Genomic DNA, 20,071 nt, shown 5'->3' on the forward strand with positions numbered 1-20,071 from the left:
TCAAGTTACTATTTTTTTTAAATAATGTTTCTGACTGAAAAATATGTATAAACTTATATGGTAAAGTACCTATTAATTTAAAAAAAATGTAAAACCATAACCGCATACCAGACCTCCAATCTTTTTTATATTTTTACTTCATGCATACCTTTTAAATTTTTAACTACAGTATTTGAGTTTGTAGTTCTTTGATTTATACTTTGGATAAAAAAAGTAAAGTTATCATGATTATTGTTTTACCAATTTTAGACACTTCTACTTCAACATCCAAACATATTTGCGCGTTAAAAATAGTTTGTATTTATGTACATAAGTATGAATCAGTTACAATGAAAAAAAAAGGCTGAAATTATATATTTGATAAATCACAACTATCATAACTGAATTCGAACCCATAACCATGATAATATTTAAATAAAATTTCTAGACAAGAATAACTATATCTCAAGTGCATATATGGCAAAGAAATTTCAATTCTATTATACAGTAAAGTAACCCTTTTATCAATGAATTAGTTTGTCAATAAAACAAAAAATGATGAGTTTAAAATAAATAATTAAGATCACTTCCGTTCATATATTTAAAAAAATTGAATTGAATACAATATAGTGATAATGTGAGTAAAGAGAATCTACCCAAAATAACTGCGGTTTAAATAAAAAATAATAATGTCAAAGAAATGAGTTTTTACGGTTAGTAATAAAGAAATTTCAAGATTGATTATTAAAGTCCTAAATGTTTACCTTTACTTAATGTGCTGTTGTTTTTATTGCAACAAACTACTTCCGTTAATTCGGAGAACCCGCATCTCACTGAAAGTAACCCCCCCGATCGACTGTGAATTGATCTGAAATACGTTTCAAAATTGGGTTACATTTTTAAATTAGGCGAAATTTCATACTGTTTAAAATTTAGGACACAACTAATAAGGTGATATTTCAAATCTCATAAAATAATATTATTTAGAAGCAGAAAGAATAACAATATTTACATCTGTGGCGGATATAGAAGACGACAGGGAAAGAAAACACAACGGAAACCTTTTTGCCAGCATCGTGAAAATGCGCACATGTAAATAAGATTTGAAAGTGCTGATTTATTTCAAAATGAGATTATACAAATAACTGTAAAGAATCACGATCGCCTTTTAGCGCAAATTGAGTTTTTCTGTGTTGTGTCGTTGGTCGTTAGAACGCCATGCCGCCGTTTAGATCGCATGGAAGCGTCCATAATCAGGGTTTGATACATGAATAAAGATTTGTCATCGGCCAATACGGCAAATAAATACAGTCAACCAATTAAAAAGAACTCAATTTAAAATAAATAAGAATTACCGAAGAAGTACTTCAAAAATAATGTTTTTTTTACAATGTACAATACTTTTGTAACTGTTTCGTTCGGTGATTCAATTAATGAGTTAATTGCGTCCTTCCTGATGTCAAACATAGGCAAAACGTCTTTAAGTTGGAATTTTCTTTCTAAAGAAAAACGAAAATATTATTTATTAATGAAAAACACTAATAAATAAATACTTTTATAGCGAATTATGTAAATTTATTTTATAAAATGCTTAAGATGCCATCGTAATACAGAAAATATAAGAAAATAGAGTGAGAATCGTAGAAATACACATAATTCATTGGTACTGTTTTATGGATTCAGTGATTTAAGGGGTTAGGAAAGTAATTAATTCACCAATTACTGCCCCGCTGTTATAATTATTACTAATCAAAAGTATTATTAATTTAATAAGGTTATAAAAAAGAAACACCACAATAATTACTCCATATTCACAAAATTTTAAGAGAAAAATACAGTTATTTTTATATGTACATGCAAAGCGCGATAAAATAGTTTTTATTTAATCGTAAAGTCAAATTGGCTTAATACGGTACAGAAAATTATAATACGGGTCACCTTAGGTCGAGAATATTTACAACTGGAACCAAACTCGGACCCCGTACGTGAAACAAGCGTAGGAGCTCGCCTCAATATTTCATTGGTAAAATAATCATTAAAAACATAAAAAAAACAATTTTACAATGTTTGATTATGTCCAAATGCTTGCAGACTGGCTGGATTTCCTCCCTAAGGAGTTGTTCATATTTAAATTTAATATTTACCATGATTAATAAAACAGTCCAACAAAATTGAGTTCCAAACTAAGAACACTTATTTTTCAAGAATCTATCAATAATAGAGGACTAGTAAAAATAATAAAGTAACCAAATATCGAATACCATTTTGTTTTTGTAATTGCGATTAGTCATATATTTTTTCTGAATTCAGGGTAACAGTCTTCTAGTTTTGATATGAAACAAAATTAATAAATTTAATTAAACAAAACATTAAATTACAATTAGTATAAATGTATTATTGTTTTTTCTTTATTTATCCGATGTTTTTATTTTTTTCTCGTGTACTCGTATTAAAAATTATATAAACTCTAATAAATAAACAACTACAACAGTGTAAGTCACTCTCCAAGCACAAGAGTTAGTTTTTTTTTTTGGAGGGTAACAGTGAAAACATTTACTAAATGTGTATAAGTAGATATGTATAGAATTTTTAAAAAAACATGTACCTTTTATAAAATTTATTAACAAAAAAATAAATTAAAAAAATAAAACTTCTTTGTATTTAACCACTATTTTTTTTCTACCGATCGATTTCAAAGCTAAACAAGCTTCTTTCTCAAGGTTTACTAAACCAATGAATTCTTTCCCATTTTATTTTATGTTATCAGTATGCTTCTAATGAAATAAATAAAGTATTTTTTTTCTTGAAAGGATGGTAATGTGAGCTGCATACGTTCGGAACTAGATAGGAGTGGACCAAAAGAAATATGGCTATTTTTTTTCTTTCTTATTATGAATCGCTTTTTTAATTTCTAAGACTTCCAAATTAAAATAATAAAAGGTAGCCATTTATGGAATGGCTACCCAAATATGGAACATTAGAATAAGGCAGAGAGTTTTTTTTAACAAAAAATATATTTATCTTGTACAGGATCAGGAAAACGTGATAATAAATAAGATTCAATTCAATCTTCTTTCAAAAATCATAAATCCAAGTATCCGACCAGCGCAGTCAGCCCAGAGCCTACACAAAAGATATTCAAACTACTATTATGTGTCGTCAGAAAAACATGTTGACCCTTCAGGATATTTAGTTTTCTTTCTCATTAGATTGCTTTCATCATATATTTATATATATTTTGTTTTTTTATTTAGTGTGACAACAATATTCTAAAAATAAATGTAACAAACTGTAGTAAGAAATATCTAACCTCCTAAGTATTAGAATCCAAATCCTAAAGACCTCTAGTGACTGTCCAGCGTTCATATTATGAATTATAGTTAAGATCAAACTTATCGGTACGTTTTGAAAGTAACAACACACAAACAATAAAACGTGTTGAAAGTAAAAAAACAAATATAAACACAGCTTGATGAGCGTAAAATCATAATATTATTTTCAACAAATTAAAAATAATTATCTAGATTTTACGTACCTTGCAAATTTTTCTATCACTGCCAAAACAATAATCTTCCGCCACTCTAACAGCGTTTGTCGGAATGACAGTATAAAATAAATGCGATACTTAAGAGAGTGAATGAGATAAAACATGGTCTTGTAATGCGTCATAAGAAGTTATGGTATTCGATATTAGGGATACTATTCCGCATTTGGTTACTTTCCTGTATCTTTATTTTGATGCCATTAAAAAAACAGCTTTAAATTCTTCCGACATGTTTTATAAAATACTTTTTATTCGTCGAGTCAAAGCTTTGAATTTTTACTTCAGAATACCGTCGCGTCGAGCTTTTCGAAATTTCTGATGTGTTGATATGCGAAGTCGATGTGTGTTAAAAAAAATAAACGTAATATTTTTATGGTATTTAAAACCACCGCAGTTAAATTAAATTATATTTTTAAAAACAAGTAACAATTGGATAAGTTATTTTAAGTAGCAATAATCCTAAATGGTTCTAAAAAGTTGATCGATTATCAATAAAAGCTCTATTACTATAAAGCTCGTCAATACAAAAGAGATGTAAAATCTAAGATTACAAAAAATCTTAAAGGTTCAATTCAAAAATTGATTGACATTTTACGCTTACACCACAATATTAATATAGTATTTTCAGTGATAATTAATAATCAAATATATCAATTATCGATTCCCGTAATAATTTTTTTAAAAAGGATTTAAGTGGGCTTCATGGTGAAATGGTCAGTGCATTTGCCTGCCACGCAAGATCTCAGGTTCGATTTCCGACATGTTTGATATGATATATTTATTTAAAAGGGTATTTTCACACTATGATATTTGAACGTAGTTATGCAGAAAGCCGCCAGTCCACAGTTTTGGAAAAAAAGAGATATTGGTGTTTTTGGGTGCAGTAAGGTCACTTCTATGTTTTGCTAAAAACAGCCAGACCGCTTTCATACAAAAAACTGTAATAATCACCTTCTGAAAATAGTGTCGATCACAAAAACGGTATTTCTCAATTTGCAGAAAGCACCCACAACACTAGAAAAAACTTAAGGTACATACTTTAAAAATCATTAAAACTGGTCAAATACGGAACTGGATTCTTGTTTCTAATATTTAAAAAAACTAATGCATTCGTTGTCTATCATTTGTCAGTCAAAAACATTCCAAATGTTGTGTATATTTGATTATTTCCCTTTTTCATAAAAGTGCTATTATCTCAGTTTTACTTTTCTATGGCTGGCTGCTTTCTGCATAACAATGTTCATTTCATAGTCTCTGGACTAATATTTGAAGCGTAAGACTGATCATATTATCTTCATGTAACAAAAATAATCAAGATACGCCGCCATTGGTGTACCGATGCAGTGCCCTATGCACCATTAGGTGCAGAAAGAAAATGATGATAAACATTCAATTATTTTTCTTAGAGTACATGTTTTTAAAATATTTGAATACTTTACTACGTGCCAGTAACAGTAGTTATGCCCACAGTCTAGCTTGTTTGCCAATTTCCAGCCCTTAAGGTTAAATCTACTAAATAAATCGGATTATTTCTCAATTAATAGAGAATTTAAAAATGGCTTTTGTGGATATATTATACGAGTATGCTTCATAATTCTTTGATGATTTTTTACTCTTCTTTTGCGTCTATGCGTTTTATCAAACTGATTCATTTTACAATCGATTGTGAATTTGTAAATTATTTTTAACTTTTGTCATTTAATTGATATGGCTTTTATAAATGTCATAGATGTAATTTAAAAACCGATTATTTAAATAAAAAACTAGCTTCTTTTTGAAATTTTACTATATTCAATTTTATTAATAATTATACTATCGATAGGGACGAGGTTGTCAATTTTTTTAAAGTTTGAGATTAGCAATTAGCAAAAATGTACAAATCTGCTTTCCTTCCATACTTCTACTTTCTTCTACTTTCTTTTACTTTTATTTGCTTTTTATATATCTTGATATTTTTATCATTTCAATTATGTTTTTATGTGTTCATTCTTTTTCTGTTGATTTCAATGATACTATTATTTTGTTTTTTTTTTTTCAATACTACTATATTTTACAAAATTTTTGTTGATTTTAATGATACCACCATTTTTTATATTTGATTATTTGTGAATCTTAATTTGTATAATTTATATTTTTTGAAATTATTTCTGATTATCTTTTTTGCATTGTTTTCTTTGGAATTTTATTATTTTTTACTTATTTATTCATTTATTTAATTAACTTATTCAGCTTTATGTACATAATGTTATTTGTACATTAGCGGGCTTATTGCCAAACGGCAATTTCTTCCAACCAACCAACCAATAAAATAAAAGCTTTATTTTTACAATTCAAGTTATGGAACATATTCAATAGAAAAAAAAGATTAAAACGCTAAATATATATAAAACTAGAAATAAACGTATTTGTTTATAAATGACCTTAAATCAAAACTATTACTCAATGGGAAAAAGGAAAAAAAGAGGAAAGAGGAAAAAGGAAAGGAGGAGAGATTAAGGAAGAGAAAGGAGATGTTTCTTCAGACGTGATTTAAACAGAGATAATGTAGTAAAATCTTTGATGGTGGATGGGAGATGATTCCACTTATACCCTTTTTTTCTAGATTGTTATTCTACTGCATCACATATCATTATAATTTAATCTAATTAATTTTACTGTGTATTTTTATTGTTCATTATTTTGGTTTGACACGGGCATAGCCTAAAAAGCCTGAATAAGTTCATTAATATTTAAACTAGTGTAATTTTGAATGAATAAATAAATAATATTTTAATTTAATAAAACGTTTTTTTCTGTTAAATAAATAACCGCAAACAAGTTTCTCGTCAGGAATATTTTGCGCCAGTGACCCTACCTACTAGTTTATTGCAAGTCTAGGTAGAGGTAGAAAGTGGAACTCAATTGTTAGTTTAAAGTGTAATGTCCCCATAACCAAGAGTGAACTAGAAGTAACAACTTAAATAGCAATGAACAGAAGCTTGAGGCTAAATCAAAATGAATAATTACTGTAAGATTTCCGGACACTCGTGAACTAGTCGACACTCTCCTGTTTCCCCATTCGGTAATGTACAAGCGTTGTCGTCTGAAAACAATTTTAAGAAAATATACCCATTTATTTATATGTAATTCTTGGCAACTGCGTGGGTGTGTACTGTGTACATTTGTAGTTAATTATATCTGCAGTTACTGTGTGATTAGAAAGTTAGAAATTTGAACATATCAATATATTAAATCAATCGCAAAACGCGCGACTAATTAATTTATATTGCAAATATGTTTGGATAATTAAGCATTTTATTCCATTATAATGTTTATTTAAATGAAAATTTTGCAATCAGTATTTTGAGTTTGTCCAAATTTTTGTAGACAAGGACAGGATTCAACTCCCTGGGGAGCTGTTTATATTAACATATTAGAACAGAGATGAAGAACATTCTTAAAATTGTGAACGAATGTTGAACAAAAATTGAACAAATTTTGAACAAATTTTGATAACTTGCTTTCTCAATACGATTTTTTAATTTTTATGTATTTCTTGTACAATTAAATTAACATAAAAAGGCAACTGAAATCTCAATTAAATTACAAAATTGAAAAATCAATGGTTATAATGGTCATTTCGGTGATTAAATTATTCTCTGTACAAATCAGTTTCAGCGCTAATTTTTCGCACTTGCCTGTTATTATCAAGTTTGATTTTTAAAAAAAGATTTTAAATGCATGAAGGAATTTTATTTTCCAGTACTAATTGTAACAATTATTACTGTCATTTGATTTTTTCGGCTATAAACAATATAATCTCAATTTTATGTAAAACCGGCTGAGCGATGTTAGATGCAGGCTAACCTAATCACGGGGCACTACATTTTCTTGTTAAAATGCTCGAGTATTATATAGATTCCCTGGAAACAAATACGTAATAAATATATAATAATAAATACTGTATACGCAATAAATAATTAAAATAAAAAATAATAAACCAGTCGAAAGTTTTAAATAAATTAAGAGTTCTAACCAAAAAGCAAGCCAATATGTTTTATTATTTTTACGTAGTTATCTAAGAGTAATAATTCTCTAGAGAAGTCCTTAAGCTCTACCGCATAGAATAAAGGCGTTCCAAATTTTTGGTTCAGTTTTATTTTGGTTTTAGTTTAACAACAAATGTGTAATGGACGGTTTCGATTAGCGCTTGCAATTTTCAACCCAAGTACTTACGACCCGTTGTATTGCTTTAATCTGTAGCTAACTTCGTGGTCAATAATCACAGAATTTTTATTTTCCGAATGGGCGACTCTATTAGATTATTAATCTAAGGTTGTAATGGATTATCTCATTTATGAATATATTTTTTACACAAGAAAAAAAAAATATTTATATCTTCAAATCTTCGACTGTGTTAAGTGCTTTTAATTCAATGTATAGTTAAAATCTTTTTTAGATATTTTTTCAATAGAGATGAAGCTAAATAGGTGCGAAGGTTTTCACGGTCACTGTTATCAATATGTTTCTTTTAAAAAATTTTTTTTAAATTTATTTACAATTTTAAAAAACCCGTTAGGGTTACATTAGAAATTTAATATTGTCTAGTCATTTTATGTCTCGTCTAGTCTAGTTAGTTCAGTCATCATGTGCTTTTTCAGATTGATTTTAAATTTGTCTCCATTAAAAGTTTTCAAGTAGTAAGGTAGGTCGTTGTAGTGTTTAAGTCCATTATGTAGTATTTTTGACTGTCCTGTGTTTGTCTTTGCTTTTTCAATATGATAGTGTTTTTGTTGTCTGGTGTTATATTTATGTATGTCAGCATTTTTTACTAATATTATGTCGTCGTCTTGTATGGTTCCCAGTGTTATTTTGTGCACAATTTTTAAGATCTCAATTTTAGTCAAGTAGTTTATGTCAAACTGGTGTGTTTTTTTGTACAGTTCAGTCGTAGAGGTCAGGTAGGGTAGGTTGTATGTTAGTTTAAGAATTTTATTTTGTTGTCTTTGTATTCTTGTTATGTCTGTCTTGTTACCAGTTCCCCAGAAGGCGATCTATCTATGGCGAGTAATGTTTAATGAAATCTTTATATCAGGTGTTGATTTAAAAATGAATTTAACTGATATATACAATGACAATATCGATGCTAATTTTTTGGTTAAAAGAAATTAACATAGGTAAAGAGCATACGAATTAAATTAAGGAGTAACAGATTGTTATTAAGAAGTGCGCAAATAATTATTAAAAATTAAATAGAGAATGATGATAGAGAAATTTCTAAAATTATTTACCTAAGATGCGTGAAAATGATTGAATCTTATTAGCATTTTCGAGTTATTTCATGAACGTGGTTGCGCCATTTGCAATATTTAGACAATGTTTTTCGGTGTCAGGCCCATGTCTAAAAATATACGTAATCAAGAGTGACACAAGTAAACAAAAAATATTTTTGAGTAATGTAAGACATTTATTAAAATGCGTCATATAGGGCGCAACAATAATTAAAAAGTTTTTTATCACCGAATATGGAGTATTTTTATGGCAACATGATATTATTCCACAATGTCTTACAACTCGTCAAGACTGCTATTATACAAAATGTGACGGTCTTTATTGTAATACATACACCACGGCGGCCTCCGTGGTGTAGGGTCAAGACGCTTGACTCACACACGAAAGGTTCCGGGTTCGATTCCCGGTGAGAACACAAATATTAAAATGTGATTTTTCTCACACCTGGGTGTTCTGTGATGTAATTCACCACTGTAATTGGGCCTCCTGGCCTGTTGTGGTGCAAAAATAAATAAATAAGTACAAATAAATATAATATTATATTAATCGGTAACGGCTTGAAATATATGACATAGAACACTATTGTCGACAAGTACGGATATAAAATTTTCAAAACGCCTGGTAAAATGTCGGTATTTTACAATAATTTGTGAAAATAAATTATATTTTATCTGAAGTGATCGCGTCTGTTTCTTATCCAAAATGACCGAACTTTACCAAAAAAATGGTAAATTACCGTAAAATACTTGAGTAAAATTTTACCGCTTTACATCTCTAGTGACAAGTCGTCGACAATCGATATTAATCATCATTTCTCCTTCCACATTCAGTCATTCATAGGCCTCCGTGGTGTAGTGGTCAAGACGCTTGACTCACACACGGAAAGTTCCGGGTTCGATTTCCGGTGAGAACACATAAAATAAAATATGATTTTTCTCAAGCCTGGGTGTTCCGTGATGTAAATCAACACTGCAATTAGGCCTCCTGGCCTGTTGTGGTGCAAAATAATAATAATAATAATATTGGTCATCGCATTAGTTAACCTAATGCCGCATTTAATCATCTGTTACTTGAATGTAAGGTGATCAGTTCTACGTTTCTGGTGCTAGTCCAGGAACAATGAAATATCGCAGTTTAAACATCATTTAAAATTAATAATTCACGTCCACCCTGCCAAAAATTTAATCAAAGACCTCAAGAATGGTAGACGAGGTCGCGAACTGCTACACTATAAGGCGGAATTTTTATAATTTTGATAATTATTCATAAATATGAATGCAAAAAAACTTAACTTTTTTATCAATGACTTATGTACGTGCATGTAACACAATGCTTAGTACATTTCCATAATGTATAAAACTACAAACCAATAAACTCGGGAAGACATTCAAAGGACTCAAGAATTTTAAAACTTTTTGATATGGAACCGTTCATACAAAATGCTTCTTTTGCTTAAGGCCGTCAACTATAAAAATGTGTTCACAAAATTTAAACCATGCCACTGAATATTGACCTAATGTCATTGGATTAATAATGATAGCGGTGTTACCGGTTTTAAATTGATTTTTCGTATGTAGGTACTCATGTACCTAGTGTATTAAATGTTTTGGTTTGTGCGTATACGCATTTCTTGTTAAATAAAGCTAGAAATAAAAACAAACTACGAGTATATCGAGAATGAGGAAATTGAGTACTACCTAAAATCGTAATTTGAAAAAAAAAAAAAAAAAAAAAAGGAAAACTTCTGTAAAAAGAACGAAAATAACAAATATGCGCATCTGTTTATTGTTATAATTTTTCGCCCATCATAACTGCATGTTTGGACAAAGTAAAAAATCTACAGATTTTGGAAACACGTAATGAAAAATCTAAAATGACAGTGCAATTCATATAATTTGGATGTTCAGCCGTACGGAAAATTTTATATAAAAATGTTTTCTTATGCGCGTTAAAAAATAAAGCATTCGGTTGTACGGTAAAGTTTCGTGAAAATCCTCTCTATGGTCTCTAATTTGGTCCGTTAGGTTGCAATCCGTAATACCGCCTAAAATGAAATTAACGTTTTGACAGTTCGACTCTCGTCAGAGCACCAAATATCTTTCTTTATTATTTGCATTATTGAAGGTCAAATGCCAATTATCCTGTGACCTGATATGTTTAAATTTATATAGGGCGGGTGCTATAGTAATTGGACACTTAAACAATAATGAATTTATATCTCCACGGTAAAATATTTACTTTTTGTTGGTTTTTTCTTGAAACAAACGCATTACATCAATTTGTTTTTGACCATTAGATTTAAAATGTCAAATTACTATAACACCCCCCTAATGTTACATAAACCTTTTCATTACATCTGTTATTGAATAAAATTGATTCTAGTATGTATTGGCAACTGGTATTTATTTTGCATGTTAATAAAAAAAACACTATTTCAGGCCTAAATGTATTTCAAACTAGCATACCTATAACTTCTTAACTGTAATGAAAAAAAAAGAACGAAAGTTTTCAAATAATTCTCTTATACGAGTATCAAATATTTTTTACAAACGCTAGATTAAATTCAGGTTTCAAAGAATAAACAGAATCTATAGTCGGAACTGTAAACGAAGATATTATGATATGTTTTTTTTATTGGGGATATCAACAGTAATACATGTAACAAGAATATAACAAACAAAATATACAGATAATAAAACCAATTACAGATATCCACAGAAATACATTAAATACACGTACAATGCATACTAGTGTGTTTGTGTGAATGTAAGTGCGTGAGAGGGTGGGTGAGTGGGTGTTATATTGGAATGAGGGTGGACATGTGTGTAAATATTGCACAAGTGTCAAGTGTCGAAAATATAAATATATATAAAATATTAAGAATTAGAGATAAAATAAAATAAAATAAGATAAAATAAGACTTTATTATTGAAACTAAGTATAAGACAAAAAAGTATGTTTTAAGACGCGCATTTTAAATGTTTTTTTTTTTACAATCATATGGATCAATAAAGGGAAAGTTCAAATTATATTCACGAGCAAAACGTATAAGTGGAGAGTTCTGGGCATAGTTCGTTCGAACTGCTGGCACACGAAATAGAGAGCTCGACGTGTGACGAGTGCGGTAGCCGGGGACATTTAATGATAACTCCGTCAAAAGAGCCAGAATATCAAGGCGTCCACCAAGTATGTCATGAAGCACCCCCATGTCTAATAATAGACGAATTAAAAATAAAAAGCACAATTTATGAATTGTACACACTTAGTGTTTAAATACATTTTTTTTTAAATATAGGAAAAGGAAGTTGAAAGTTCGATTTTTAAGGTTATCTATTTCCTTTTTGACTATAGATCCAAATACAAAAAAAAAATAGTAAAACAAGAAGTTTCCTAAGAAATTAAGGTTAACAAAAATTTGCTCGGAACAAGCGATAGTCATTGACCTAAGATTGATAAATTTATATGCTTTACCAAGAAAATTACATTACATAAAAATATTTTGCAATTCTAATATGGATGCTAGGTACTATAAATATTAAAAATAATAACTATTTTATTTCTACATCTATATTGAATTTATTATCAGTAGGTATTGTAGTAAAGGTGATTTTTTATTATCAAACATTTTTAACACAGGACTGTTGTTTAAATCTTTAATTTAATTATTATTCATGGATATATTACTGTTGTCAGTTTTTGAATTCTGGATTTTTTATGATTATCTAACTTTAGGCTTCGATAAAAAATATTTAATATATTTTATTTTATCCATTATTATTATCAAACGGGTGATTATTATTTAAGGTGTAAAAAACAAAGAAATTATTTAACATGGAAGATAACAAAGTTAGAGTTTCAAATATCAATTTTATTTTATTTCTCATTTAAAAATGATTTACTAAAACGTTAAAACAATATGTAATTGAAGACAAATAATATAAAGACAAATTATATGGGATTTAGAATTTACGACGAACGATTTTAAAGCGAATAAATTATTTTTAAAAGAATAATATTATTAATACATGTATCGAAGAAAAAACTGTTTTCATCAAAATGGTTTACCTATTTTATATTAATTATCGTTTCATGCAACCCTTTATTTGTCCGTTTTGTCGAAAACGCAACTATTACTTGGGTATACTTTTTTTAACATAACTTTTTTGGAGTTTTAATATATAGTTAACTTTATCAGTTATATTAGTATTTTTAGTGTTATAATATAAGCAAAAAAAAACCACCTTTTTTTTTTAGATGGTTGTTAGGATTTTTTATATTTTTTTTAATACAATGGCGTAAACTATGCAAATATAGATATATAAGTTTAGTATAAGATTTAATATATTTTTTAATAAATATTCTATTAGTGATTAGGTACAAAAACAACATTAACAAATAATTTATCGCTAGAATGAAACACAGATAAAATAATGTTTATTCATTACAACTGATTAGTGGCTAATAGTGTGTTTTTGTTTGAAAAATACGTTTTATTACCACTACTATCGGGTACGGGTCCTCCATACACTGTTGTGAGAAGAAGTATTGTATATAATATTTTATACATCTTATTAATTTGCTAAATAACAGGTTTACAGCACAAAGTAAGTTTACAGATGCTGTGTATAGCTCACTGAAACGCTTAGGTATGGCGTTATCTCAAAAAACAACACAACACACATAAAAACACAAAAACTCGCGATTAAAAATAACAATGGTTAATTCTACTATTAATTATTACGTTTCAACACTCACAAATACTTAATTACTCATAAAATAATATAAAAAGTGTAGATTTTGTTTACAGTTTGCTATTTTGTTTCTCTTTTAGATCAGTCGCGAGAATATTAACATGTAATGAGAATAACAAACGTCAACTCGCTCTGACCGCTAGTTTCTTACTGACAACTGACAATTCGTGCCGGAGTATTTATATTCTGCATTTTTTCTTACATCTGATGAGGAACTGGATTAGTCACTGATCACATACGTCAGGATATAGTGCGGTGAGGAGAGTCACCTTACCCTGGATAGGAAGTAATCCCGGAAAATGCGAGCGTATTTGGTTAGCAGGAAGCGATTTGCGGAAGATTGCGCTACTGAAAATTTGTCGGAAGTTGTTTAGTAGAAATACCCGTGAATTTGGTTAAGTTCAAACTTCTGAGAACTTAAAATTAAATCATTGTTTTACGTATTTTTAAAAAATAAAACCAAAAATATTGTCATTTCTGCTATCCTAGAGCACAAGTAAAGATACATTTTGACGCTTATAAGGGGCCATTATCACAATGGAAAAGTAAAAGACTTGTCTGTATTTATCTATTCTCGGTATGGTCAACTCGCATTTTCTTTCCGAAAATTTTATGTTCCTTAATTTTTGTAATTGTTCACCTTAACGATATAGTAAGATCTTATCATTTTTATTATTATTTATTACTAGTTTTTACCCCCGGCTTCACTCACGTGGTATTAAATCCAAAATCCCATTACAAAACCAAAACGAAAAGCAAACAAAACGAACCATAGATAAATCAAGTAAATTATAGAAATTTAAAGTACTAATTTCAAATAGATTCTTTCTGACATGTTTATTGCCTACTAATTTACAAATAATGTTGCTCGTTGTTGACATATTGTACATTTTTAAAATTCGGAATGAAAAATAAGTATCCTCTTTCACTTCTCACCTTTCCGGTTATCCATATATCAATCGGTCGCTCCGTTGAGACGTGAAGGAAACACAAGCAAACACACTTTCAAATTTTTTATATTAGTAGGTAGCCTTTGTTGGTGTTTCTCGCGTATTGCTTTTTATCTGCAATCTTCTTTTTTCATAGAAGCATCCAAACAGATTTTGCCCTGGTTGACCGAATTGGAATGGACAACTAGGCTTGACAATTTGTTCCAGCCTGAAACCACCCCGCTGGAAATGAAGTGGAATTGGAGACGATAGAGCTTCCAGTTATGACCCTGTAAATTTGGGATGGGATTTAATTGATACATCTCTGTATGTAATTACTAAGTTTCTTCAATTTCAATTTAATTTATTCATATATATGTACGTCACAAAATGGAATATCTTAATTCAAACACATAGAAATAATTAAAATAATAAGGTAAAATTAGGTTTATATAAAAATAACACATAAGTAAACATAATATTCAGAGAATAAAATGTTAAAAAAGGATGAGAATCTTATAACGAAAAACTCCCTCAGAGACGTGAAAAATGTCATTGCCCAAAGTAATATTGTTCAACATAGAGATAGCCCTTCCAACAGGCATAGCCATTGGCAGGTGGTCCTGTATATTGGAATGTGAAACAGTCTATGCTGACGCTGTCAAAGGTAACTATCCGGAAAATAAAAGCTAATGCTCCGCATAATTTAAGAATTGTCAATAATACCACGCAACAATAGAAAAAAGTGCGTAGTTAAATACACATTCTTTCTGTTCTTCAAACTGCTGTAACCAAGCATACCTTGAAGGAACTCATTAGGATAAAGCCATGGATAATATCTTTATCTTAAAAGTTTCCATCAGGTCCCCTTCTCTTTCCCTTTTCATTTAATGATGTAAGTCCTAGTGCTTTAAACCTACCGTGGTAGGGTATCCTTTTGAGTAATTTGGGGATTTTCGTAGAACATCTTTGGACTTTTTTAAGTAGCTCGACGTCTTTAGTGAAGTAGGGACTCTATACTTGGTATCTATACTTCAATAGAGGTCTTACATAAGTCTTGTATGTTTTAAGGCAGTGTTTTTTAACCTTTTTATATACGCGACCATTTTGTGAGTTGAAGACTAGCTGACGACCACTCCCCCAGAATGCAAGTTTTTCATTCCTTACTTTTTGCTTTTGTCTTGCTAGTGCCCGCGACCCGCATAGCATGTCTTCACGACCCACAGTGTTAAAAACACTATTTAAAAGAATATATCTGGAGTTTTATTTTGGAATGGCTTTTTGATCAAAAAAATATATTGACTTTGCTTTATTGGTGATAGATGTGACGTGAGCTTCCAATTTTAAATCCATTGATAGGAGTATGCCGATATCTTTTTCATGCTTTTCGGGTTTGAGATGGACACCGTCCAAATGATAATTATATAATAAATGGAATTGTTTTTGCTTTATGTGACTAATAGTTTAATAACCATGTACACTTGTACACTTGATATAGACGCATCAGCTTAATAGCTGCTAGTGTATTTTTATTATTATTGATAATAATAATAAAAACAAACTACCTACTTTGCTAAATGTTATTTTTTTGTTAAAAAATAAAAATATAAAAATAAACATTTTACAATAGAGATGAAGAACATTTTAGAGAAGGTAATATAGAAGTCTAGGCATCTACAGGGCTTATGACCTGTCGTTGGCTGGTTGAAGTGGCCACTGTACACACTGTGTAACATTCACTATTTTGCCCATATTTGAACATCTATATTCCTTAATTTTTTTTAACTGTTGATGTTTGTGAAGTAAAAGAGCTGAAACTTTTATTTATGCGGGTGAGATTCATCTAATCAAATTATTTTACCTACATACTAGGCAACGCCTGAAAATTTTATTTTTTAAAATTACTTCTTCATGGACCAGTGCCTCGATTATGAACGCTATCTTCATCTGTATATTCCGAGACGGTATACTTAATTTCTTTACTATCTGTATCTTACCTCGGTATGTTCTACCTACTTGTCATATCGACATCATATGATCGAAACAAGCCAATGGGATGACCGCAAACAATTAGTCCGCGTTCCTTGTGTCATTAACATTTAAAATAGTTCTCATTTATATTTTAAATATGTTTCTGTAGTAAAAAGTGCTCACTTTAAAGCGATTATAATCTCCAATAAATTCTAATTCAAGCAAAAAATGCTCACTCGAACATGAATTTTGCATGACTTTTGGAAATCACCTAGAGGTACGCTTAACGATCGTCTGTATGTATCTTCCGATCGACTACAAAGCAGGTTCCTGTAACGTCTCGATACATACACTTGGAAAGATAGTAAAACAGATGGAAAAATATAATAACTAAATTATTTTTTTAGAGGGGTAACTTTCTGACTTATGTAATCTGTGTCTGAGGCCTAGATACTTTTATTTGTTAATAGGACAGAACCTAGCGAAATTATTTTTACATCTAGGCGTTCGTTTTATTAAAGTGAGAGTTATTTCGGAATTTAATTCGACTTCAAAACTGACTTATTTCTCTCTTATATTTTTAATAGGCTTTTAAGAAAAAAAGTGCCAACCTCAAAACGATTAAATTTTTTAATAAATCATAATTAAAGGAAAAATTGCTCGGTGGAACAAAATTTTTGTCACTTTTAATTCGTAGATAAACGTACCGAGGGGTTCTAGACCCGTCGGTATAAAACGATGTACTTACATCAAAACTTGATGGTGGGAGTATCGGTACTATATCTTTGTAGTCGGTTGGGAGACTTTTATCTTCAACTATGACGTCATAATGAATTTATGTCATTTTAAAGCGTAGATATGTGTACCGTGACGTACGCTTCCTCTTGATTCATATCGATATACCTACCCAAAACTTGGAGGTGGGGGGTCGATAGTATATCTTTAAAATCGCTAGAGGAAATTTATTTTTAAGTATACCGTCAAGGTGAAGGTATGACGTCTTTATCTTCCTATCATAATCGAGGCCCAGGTGGATTTATCAACAATATTTTGAGTTTGTCCAAATTAATTTATATTTATTATATGATAGTAAGATGCTAATATTAACAGCTCCCCAGGGAGTTGAATCCAGTCCTTGTCTACAAAACGTGGAAAATCTTAAAATATTGTTGATATAAATAAATCAGTGGATTTCCTCGTTGACACGAGTTAAAAGTAAAAAATTTAGAAAATTATTTGCTTAAATTATAATAATTAAGTTACATATTAATTGTACATTTTCAAACAAACAAAAAACATAACATTAACATATTTTTTGTTATAAATTAAAACTTCTTAAGATGATTCATCTTACGCTTCAGATGTTAGTTAGTAGTTAGATGGTTAGTACAGGGACTAAGAAATATCATAGTAAAAATCATTAAAAATTCATATTTAATACTTACAATGTCGGTAATCGCACATAATAATGATGTAATTGTTTAGAATTGCGGTCTTGATTTGTAGATTTTATTTAAAGATACTCCGGAAAAATGTTTAACTAACTAAGAAATATTATTAAACCACATATCGTATTTGTGTGCAAGTAGTGAGAAATGCGCAATTATAACCACAAACAACGTTGCATTCAAATGGGGATTACTTCTTTTTTAAACTTTACTGTTTTATCATAGATAAAGAACTGCCTTGAGAAAGGAAATATAAGCATAGTCATTAACAAACATTATCGCCTGTCTTTTTTTGGTTTATGTGATAACACCTTAGAATTCACACAACTGAAGATAGCAGCCAGCACGAAGAGCTTGCGACCCGCCGAAAAATAAAAAAGTTCAGCTCTACAGGAAATTATATATATAAATTGTATCCTTACGCGCGGTAAAAAATGAAGCATTTAATTGCACAGCGAAGTTTCTTGAAAATGTATGACAAAAATAATTGAAATAAAAACGAACTATTTTGAACGACCTCACTAGTTCTTTCAAATCAACCAATTGTAAGAGAGGTGTGATAGATTTCCGGCTTACGGTAAGTCAACTGAACAATCAGCAGAACTCACCGAGAAGAAGAGGAAGAGAACGCTAGACGTCACACGCGGAGTAATTTAAATAATCCAAAACTCTAAGAATTAATTGCGGTGATAAGATGATACACAAAAAACATAAATATTAAGTATTTTAAAATCATTGTAAAACAGCGTGGCTGAAAAAAAAGTCCACCGGAACTCTAAAACAGCTGCAGGTGGCGGTAGGTTATTTCCCACAGTGCCCTATGCACAACTGGGTGCGGCTGGGTATGATAAGGATAGACTGTGAGCCATAACACCACGAAAACCACCATATTTCATTTTGGTTTTTCCAGTATTGGATTGTTTGCCACTTGAAATTGAATTCATATAATATTATATACCGGCTTAAAATTTGTATCAATTATGTATCAGCTGACTAAATTAACGAAAATTTTCCAACGAACGTAGTTATGGGATCCTAAGACTCAATAATAATTACCTATTGTTATTGTACTATTGTAATTATATATGAGTCATTCTACAAAAGTACAATAAGATCGTGGGATTAACCAAAAGGTTCGAATAATTTTTTTTTTTTTTTTAAATAAAATTTATATTTGAAGCACTAACTTTGGGGTGATTCATCCTAAAATAATAATTATAAAACAACTTCGATTTTAACCGCTTATTTTTTATTTTTTCTACCGACCGTTTTCAAAGCTAAACAAGCTTCTTTATCGAGGTATACATAACAAATGAATTCTATCTTTTTTTTACAGTGATTACTAAATATTACATTGAAACAAAGTTGTTTTACATTTAGGTAATTGTTATTTTAATTAATTTCCCTTATTTTAGAAATTACTTAAGAACTTATAAATGTAAGGTCATTTTGTTAATAACACGCATTACAATAGTTTAACTATGCATAAACATAGTTAATCAAATAATTGGGTGCCCTCAATTGATTTAGAAATCCATCACGACAACTGAAAGACAGGTCTGCTTTCACCAAGAAAAATGCAGAAATATGTATGTTTGTTTTTTCAACACCTTGAAGATTTCCTTCGTAAAAGTGTAATTGCAAAATAAAATCTTAGTGCAATGGAGAATGACATTTTTTTTTCCTCTTTCAATTAATTCTCGTAAAATAACAAAATATTTAGATTCTTATAATAGAAAGCTTTCCACAAAGGCGATTCTTTGCTTCATTCTAAAATGTATTATAATGGCTTATTATCGGGCGCCGCGCCGATTACAATGAGAGAAGTAACAGCATTATCTTCAACTGTTTATGTACCTCTCATATCGAAATTTTTAACTCGAGTCTCTGTGAATTCAAATCATCTCTTTATATTCTTTTTATGATGTTCTATAGCTATAGTAACGATTAACCATTAATTTGCAAAAGCTACTTACGCTAATGATCTGCTGTTAACTCATTTTATGTTTATTATTTACTGACGTTCTTTGTAACTTTTGTAGGCTGATATACATATATGTATGTATATTTGTCTTGTCATTTTTATTTTTCTTTTTATTTATCCATGTTTTAATGTTATTTTTTTATTTTTGTACATCTAACTGATTTCATTGTATTTTTATATTTTATATTGTAAAA

At 29.6% G+C, this 20,071-nt stretch overlaps 1 protein-coding gene across 2 annotated transcripts in view; it reads right to left on the bottom strand.

Annotated features, from left to right (window-relative positions):
* LOC148274926 (serine protease persephone-like) overlaps nt 1-13,700 on the bottom strand; it is a 33,733-nt gene extending 20,033 nt beyond the window's left edge. The window contains exons 1-3 of one of the 2 annotated variants that reach the window (XM_088236437.1): nt 13,292-13,697; nt 6,530-6,605; nt 744-847 (exon numbers count right to left, since the gene is read on the bottom strand). In XM_088236437.1, the coding sequence (XP_088092563.1) occupies nt 744-847; nt 6,530-6,605; nt 13,292-13,361 (250 nt within the window). In that variant the 5' untranslated portion in view covers nt 13,362-13,697. Of the gene's footprint in view, nt 1-743; nt 848-6,529; nt 6,606-13,291 lie in introns of both variants that reach the window. The other variant, XM_088236438.1, reaches the window with a different exon arrangement.
* Nucleotides 13,701-20,071: the final 6,371 nt, after the last annotated feature.

Source organism: Micrasema longulum, unplaced genomic scaffold (assembly GCF_059751315.1).
Source record: "Micrasema longulum isolate JH-2025_06_02 unplaced genomic scaffold, ASM5975131v1 h1tg001557l, whole genome shotgun sequence".
NCBI lineage: Eukaryota > Metazoa > Arthropoda > Insecta > Trichoptera > Brachycentridae > Micrasema > Micrasema longulum.